The sequence below is a fragment of the Miscanthus floridulus genome, chromosome 17 (genome assembly GCF_019320115.1).
Source record: "Miscanthus floridulus cultivar M001 chromosome 17, ASM1932011v1, whole genome shotgun sequence".
In the NCBI taxonomy this organism is placed as follows: Eukaryota; Viridiplantae; Streptophyta; class Magnoliopsida; order Poales; family Poaceae; genus Miscanthus; species Miscanthus floridulus.
The window spans coordinates 62532892-62540550 of NC_089596.1; the positions used below are offsets into that span (position 1 = coordinate 62532892).

General features: G+C 53.7%; 1 protein-coding gene across 2 annotated transcripts; it reads right to left on the reverse strand.

The window, feature by feature from the left end:
• Positions 1-2233: 2233 nt before the first annotated feature.
• Positions 2234-4642, reverse strand: LOC136517366 (polygalacturonase inhibitor 1-like). Of its 2 annotated transcripts, none has more exons than XM_066510918.1 (2): positions 4235-4642; positions 2234-3982 (listed from the first exon to the last, which is right to left on the reverse strand). In XM_066510918.1, the coding sequence occupies exon 2, from the start codon at positions 3920-3922 to the stop codon at positions 2717-2719; it is 1206 nt and encodes a 401-aa protein (XP_066367015.1). In that variant the 5' UTR covers positions 3923-3982; positions 4235-4642; the 3' UTR covers positions 2234-2716. The 2 variants fall into 2 exon arrangements, with proteins under 2 accessions (XP_066367015.1, XP_066367014.1); XM_066510917.1 differs by having other exon boundaries at positions 4042-4642.
• Positions 4643-7659: the final 3017 nt, after the last annotated feature.

A 7659-nucleotide genomic window follows, 5' to 3' on the forward strand; every position in this document is an offset into this window, starting at 1 on the left:
GAAAATTCTCTCGGCGACGAGGATGCTGGAAGAAGAAGATGGACGCCAAAAGGGCCACGCCGTCACGCGGGGACAGTCAAAAGAGCCAGCAACGGGGAAGACCAGTCGGGAGTCGGCGTCAGGATTTCCGGAACCGGAACAACCGAACACATGCCAAAAGCTAGATCTCTCGGAAGTCTGCTTTGTTGCAGCAGCCACACAGGCCACAGCCAGCAGGTACCTGCTCGCTGAAGCAACAGCAAACGACCCAGCAGCACGCTTTTTTGGGCAATTCGGTGTGCCGCGTCCCTGTCGTGCGGGCCTGCGGCTGCGGGACCATGCCACGGAACCGTGAGACGCCCATCCTTATCGCCTGCCTCTTTACAGTTTGTTCGACGCGTGGACGAGTCCATGCACGCGTTAAGTTGCTTGTAACATGAGCACTGCGTATGAATACGACCATGTCATCGAAATACTGCGAGGATTTACGGAAAGAGGTGAGAGAACAAATGCAAGGGCGAAAGGAACGAAAGTAAATGCCCATCATGCTCGTCACACCGGTGGCAGTAAAGCGGCGCACCCAAACAACCCTGCACGGGCGCTGGATCACTGCTCGCCATGACGGGCCGTAGAAATTAATTGTACACACACCTGTGCTCCTCCTAGCGGTACACGGCCCTGGGGTACACTCTAACACTGCGCGCAGGTGCATCCGAGTCGGATCTCCTGCCATGTGGGAGCAGCGCCGTAGCGCCCGGTCCGTCCTGGCCGGGGCGGCCTTGGCGCGCGCGCGCGCGCGCGCCGATCCCGCGAGATCGTTGGTTTCCGATTGCGCGGGCGTGCGGCCTGCACGTCCGCGAACCGCGAATCGTTAGTCGCCGTCCGGCGTACGGGCCGCTCTCCTCGTCCTCTGTCCCTAATACCCGATCAAGATGGGATGCCATGCCATGCCATGACGAGACAGTACTGCGGGTACGGGTATCGTCCTGTGCAATTTTGATTGTAAAAGCAGCCTGGCCAGGGCGTGCTTTATGTGGGATCACACTGGATTAGGGCTGTCATTTGGAAGCCGTGGAGACAACTGAATCACACGGAAATCGTACTGTACGGCTCGAGAGGGTTAGTGTGTTTTAACTTACTATCGATGGTTTCAAGCCTCTAGGATTATCGCTAGCATTCCTGATGATAAAACTCAAGTGGCATTGTGGCAACATCATTTTTTTTTGGTGGAAGGAACCACAACAACCAAATTTAGAGAAGGGTGGATTCTGAATTGCAGAAGGGAGATCCCGACTTCCTAAGCAAGGATAATAAGAGCGCCGGCAGCCGGCTGTTAGCGAGCTGAATACTCGTTACAGTCAGTTTGTATAGTAAGCAGGCTTAGAGCAAGGCTAATAATACAGCCGGCTTGCTGGTTGTAAGGTTCCTTGTAGCCTTCTCTCAGCCCACTCATATAGTAGTTGGCTCTTTATAGTTAACACATGGCCCACTTATCTCTCTCACAGACTTTCTTGGTTTTTGTGCCCAAGCCGGCTGTAAGCTTACAGTCCGCTTCTTCTCTCTCTCCTCCCCTCTCTCCTCCACCTCAGCATTTAGTCGGCTTACAGCCTGCTATTATACTTGCTCTTATAGGTTTGCTGCAAGGAATAAGTAGCAGCACTAAAAGGACGCATGTGATTGGAAGAGAGGGTGGAGACATCTTTTTCTCGTTGCTTGTGCCTGCAGCCGGGCTGTTAACTAACAGCTCGCTTTCTTCTCTCTCCTCAGTTCTCTCACCTCCACGTAGGATTTCGATGATACGCAGCCTGTTCGGCTGATGCTGATAGGATCGTATACGATCGTGGATTATTATTGTTGGCTAGTTTGGTATGAGAGAAGAATACTATTCTGGCTGAAAATTTACGATCGTTTACTGTCAAGCAAATAGACTGATGATCCTCCTACGGCCTGCTGAGTAGGACTCACTATACTATACTTGCTTTGGGAAATACTCGTCTTGAGTGCACAGGTGGCTCTCTACAGAGAATAGGGAGCAGCAGAGCTTCGGATTGCTTTACACTGACAGAGAATAACAGAGAATGCGAAGGGAAGCAGAGAGCATAATTATAACCTGGCATTGACTACAATACAAGGGAAGTAGGGAACCATTAAACCTCAGTCCCTTAATCCCAAATGATTAGAACCTGTGATGTCAAGTAGAAATTCAACTGCAGCAAGCAATTCAGTGGTCTCGTATCAGATATTCAGTTTGCCAAGCCAAATCAAGCACAGTGCATGCTTGTTCACATTGATTTGTTCAGTGACATGATTTGATAAATAACATCACTAGCTCCTTAACACCATCCATCATCTGATCTAACAGCATCAAGCGCCAGTGTGTGTGATAGAAAAGAAGCTACGGAGGGAGTACTGCTCACTATACAGCAGAGAGATACACAATGCACATACACCAACTAAACAAAAAAAACTTACACCTGTAAATCCCGGTTATTAAGGTACTTACTTGTCTGTAACTATCCTCCTTCCCCCAAATCGAAAAAAGAATAAGAACACTAGTAACAACTGGACAAAACAATCAAAGAATCAGAGACCACCGCGTTTCGCAATCTCCATCCATTCTTCATTTCTTCTTCAGTTCTGCTTTTCCGCTATTCCAACCGGTGATCTGAGGTGATCCGGCATTGGCATTGGCGTTGCTGAGATACGATCAGGATCAGCCAGCCTGACATCAGCTCGCTCAGCCCCTCCACTCCGGGCACTGGTCGGCCGGCCGCGTGTTCTGCGACCCTGCCTTGATCGGGCACGGCGCGTACACCGGCGGCACCATGCAGTTGTACATCAGGCAGAGCGAGACGGTGGAGGGGAGCGACGACGACGGCGATATCTCGATGCCCGTCAGGAAGTTGTGCTGCAGGTACAGCACCTGCAGGCCGCCGGAGCCCACCAGCTCCTGCACCAGCCGCGCTGGGACCTCGCCGGTGAACCGGTTGTTGTTCAGGTACAGCTGCCCGACGCCCGCCAGCAGCGGCGAGAGCTGGCCCCAGAACCGGTTGTAGCTCAGGTCCACCATCGGGATCGTCACGTCGTTCGACGGCTGCACGCGCCCCGCGAAGAAGTTGCGCTGCAGCTGCAGCACGGACAGCGGCAGCGAGAACACCGACGCCGGGATCGGGCCCTCCAGCTGGTTCATGCTGAGGTCGAGGAAGTTGAGCCGGGTCAGCCGGGGCAGCACCTGGTCGACCGTGCCGGTGAGCTTGTTCACGGACAGCGAGAGGTACTGCAGCCCGGCCGGCAGGGTGGGCACGCCGCCGGAGAGCGCATTATGCTTGAGGTCCAGCCGGAGGAGCGGGGACGAGTCCGGGAACGACGGGACGCCGCCGGTAAGCTGGTTGTGGCAGAGGATGAGGTTGGTGATCGACGGCAGCGCGGCGATGGACGGCGGGATGGTGCCGGAGATCTGATTGAAGCTGACGTCGAGCGTCCGGAGGTTGGACAGCGCGCTGAAGCCGTCCGGTATCGGGCCGGAGAGGAGGTTCTTGCTGACCGCCAGGAAGCGGAGATTCGAGCACGACGCAAGCGACGCCGGGAGCTCCCCCTCGACGCGCCCGGGCACGAGCGAGAGCTCGGTGAGCGCGGACAGACGGCCCAGCGCTGGGTCCAGCCGCCCCGTCAGCCCCGGAGACCCCGCCCGGGGGTCGCCGAGCGCGAGCGCCGCCACCCGGTCCCCGTCGCAGAACACGCCGGAGAACCCGCACGGATCGGCGGTGAAGTCCCAGCCGTCGAAGAACTCGGAGCCGGGCATGTCGTCCAGCGACCGCCGCACGGCCTGCAGTGCCAGGAAGTCGACCGGGTCAAGGATCCCCGCCGCCGGCCGCGGCGCCACCGCCACGGCCGCCAAGACGACGCACGCCACGACGGCGCCGAGCCGCGCGGTCACCGCCATTGCCGTTCCTCCTCTGCTTTCGCGCGCGCGCGACGGCTGTGGCCTCTGTTACCTCTGCAGCTGCAACAAGAAGGAACAGATCAAAAGCACCGATCAACCGCGAGCGGCGGCTTGGGAACCTTTAAGCTTGTCGCGCGCTGTCTTTAAAGGCGCACGGCGTGGGGTGGTGAAGCGAGGGGGTGCTGCTGCCTGCTGGGCGTTGGCGAGCTGCCTTTGTACGTGGCTGCCCCCGTGAGGGGAGGAAGTGTGGAGGAGAGAGATGGCCTTGACGACGGAGGTCGCGTACGACGCCCTCACTCCCTCTTCTCTCGCCTCGCTTTCTCGTGGAGGCGGAGGCGGCGCGTGAGCGCCTTTAATGGAGGTGGTGGTGGGTGGTGGCTTCCTCACAGCACTGCAACACGGACACGTACCGCCGCGCTGCTCTCCGCACTCCAGTACCCGCAACCGCCACACTTCGCCAAGAAGCCAAGAGAGAAACAGTAGTTAAGAATGCGCAGCTGAGCTGGGCTCCCGCGGCCGGGCGGCGCGGTGGCGGCAATGATGGTGGCTTGGTGAGGACGGAGGTGGAGAAGACGTGGTGGTGGGCGCAATCAATTCCCGCTTCGCCGCGAGCTCGCCTACGCTTTGCTTGCTCTGCTCGCTCTCGCTCTCTGGTCTCTCTGCTCCGCCGCGAGCTAGCCCACTACTGCACTACTACCACGCCACTCCCCTCCTCCCGTCCTTCGATTGGCTTCTTCTCTGCTTTTCCGATGGGCTTCCGAATTCTTTAGTGGCTTCGGGCTCAGAGTCCTGCTGCGCGGCAGGCTCGGAGGCGCAAACGGCTGTCCGAGCCTGAGGCTCGGGTGGGGCCGAGGCACCCGGGCCTGAGTATGACAGGTGGGGTCTCTTGTCTCACGTGGTAGTTTGCCGCCATCAATGTGACCGCCTCGGGGGCGGGGCCTGTCCGAGCCTTTCTGGCACTAGAAACCGAGAAGCGGTAGGCGATACACTTTTTGCGGATTGCGATCCGGCCGTGGTCACGCTGCGCGTGGGCCTGGCCTCCGTCGGACCCACCTGGCATTGCCGTGGGGCCGATAGGCTCGTGGATCTACCCCCTGTGGCGGTGGGGTTTTGCCTGCGACGGGGCCGGAACACGACGCGGGCGTAACGGGCTGGTCACCTAGCCCGGCCCCATCGCGACTCTGCGGTTCTGTTCGCCACGCTGGCGTCCGGGGCTAGAAAAGGCTTCTGGGAAGCAGCTGGGCCATCTGTGGCCTATGGAGATTTTGTCGCCTGTGATGGGAACTGATGAAGCGCCGGAATGGGAAGCTTGGATTACCTGCTAATGTAAACCGTGTTATTATTACTGCTCCATCATCCAAAAAGGATAAGCGTATTTTAACCAAGAAAAATCATATCCCTACAAAGTAAATTTTCACCCTTAATTTCTGTCACAATATATTCTCAATTGCTAAGTCAATTCATCTCAAAGATATACTCCAAATACAAATTTATTGATGCAAGTTTGATGTCCTAGATTATATCTAAGCTCACTAACTACTAGTAGTAAAAAAATTAAAGCTTATCATCCGTGGGCGAAAGGGAATAATACGCCTTGCCAGAAGCAAAACAATTCGCGGGTACTGGGCCTGTCTTTTGAATGTCACACGGAGTTTTGTTGTGTGCAATCGTGTCCAAAAGTGCGGGGCTCAGCATTCCGGCATCAGCGAGGCTGCGACAAAATATTTGTTGGGGAAGGTCCACGTACATGGCGACTAGTGAGTGAAAATTTGGCTACTGATTATTGATCTCACCTGAATCACTGCATGCTGGAACGTGGCTACGGTCTACGACTACGAGGCTCGGACAAGAAGGAGGTGACAAGTGCCTCAATAGTCCCCGGAATGTGCGTGGTGGACCAAAGGTGGGTTGACGGCCACGGCCATGGATAGCTCCTCTGGCTGGGCCTCTAGCAGAACCTCGCTTCGATTACCTCTCTCTCCCCCTTCGACAGGGACCAGCATGTCAGAGCCCCGTTTCCGGTCCCACATTCCAGCGACAAAATAAAGTGGCTCGGTGTAGCAGTAAGTGAAGCTAGTAGTTGTAGATTTGGCGGTGTCTCCATTATTTTTCCATGGCCGTGTGATGGAGGCAGCAACGAGTAGGCTGATTGACCTGGGCAGAGGAGGCGTGGGGACTGGGGAGGGAGTCGTCAGGCCGTGGGGCCCGGGAAGGCAACGGTAAGATTCACAGGTGGAGTGCCGGTGCGCAAGCACACGTGTGGGCACGAACACTGTAGGCTTGCCGTGCCTCAGACGCGATATCTCATCAGAGTCACTAGTGGTTGGCTTGGCGTGGCTGATGGGAGTGGACTTTGGGTTAAAAAAACGAAGCTCTAGACGTGGCGACCATTACCGCACCAGGTAAGCTAGCACGATTTGCTGAGACTGTTTTTGCATGAACTCTCCAACTCTTTGGTGCTTCAGTTCAAGCCAAGAGACGGGCTATAAATTTGCTGAGACAGAGAGGGAGAGGGGGACAAGTGGGCTCTTGGTTTGACTGACATTATTTTCGGTTGTCGCCACGACGAGGCCACTGCTCGCTCGCCTTAAAGCATGAGTAATCCGGCACTATCTCCCCGACCCGACGGGAAGAAGCAGCAGTGCATCGGTTTCCCTTCAAATGAGCCACAGTGAATAATAAAAATGCTAAGGCCTTGTTTGGATGTACGTGCAATTCACATGGGTTAGAATGGAATGTAATAGAATTAATTTTATTTTATTTTAATCCACTTCAACATATTTGAATTGAGACGAATACATACGCATCCAAACCAGGCCTAATCGATCACCGCTCCATGTCCTCAGTGTTTCACGTCCGAATACCCACTCATGGTGTCCATATATCAGCTGAAGCACTGGTAAGTTTTGAAGATTCTGTGAATTGCTAGGAAACCATAGCTAAAAAGGCCAATATTCTCATTAAAATAAACTATATATCTGCATTTATAGGTGAGGCAATGAACTACATGTGCACAAGATTATAAGTGCAAATTCGATCTCATTTGAGAGAAACAGAAATGGCAAAAATACCTGTTATAATTTCAATTTTATCCACTATTGCAAAATGCGTCTGAAATTAGTCATTTTTGTTTATGTGAATTTGCAGTTTGTTTTTTTTGTTTAGATGTGGATCATAGTATTACTAATAGCTGTGTGAAGTTTCAAAACCTGTTGGAACTTCTCCAATTATTATCTAGTAGATACATGCACCCCTGTTTAGGCTTTATTTGTATGTTGTCGGATCACCTCAATCCACTTGTGTTAGGGTGGATTAATGCCGATCCGACTGCATCCAAAACTTAGTCTATGAGAATTGAATGATTCGGTTGGAGAAATGATTGTATTCACACTGTGCCCCTGGCCAAACAAACAACGTTTTGCAGGACATCATAATAAGCGTGCTACCGAAATCATATCTTTGAAGGCAAGAATATCGTACTCCTGCTTAACTGGGGGATCAGAGTTGATCATGAATGTGGAAAGGTACGGTGGGCACACAGACGGCACTTAGTGCCATCATTAGTTAGGCCTTGTTTAGTTCCACCCCAATTTCTAAAAAGTTGCTACAGTACCTGTCACATCGAATGTTTGCGGCCCGTGCATGGAGCATTAAATGTAAACGAAAAGAAAAACTAATTGCACAGTTTGGTGGGAAATTGCGAGACGAACGTTTTGAGCCTAATTAGTCTATGTTTG

Excerpts from the sequence above, each read along its gene's own strand:
- LOC136517366 (XM_066510918.1), bottom strand. The coding sequence starts at position 3,922 with ATGGCGGTGACCGCGCGGCTCGGCGCCGTCGTGGCGTGCGTCGTCTTG.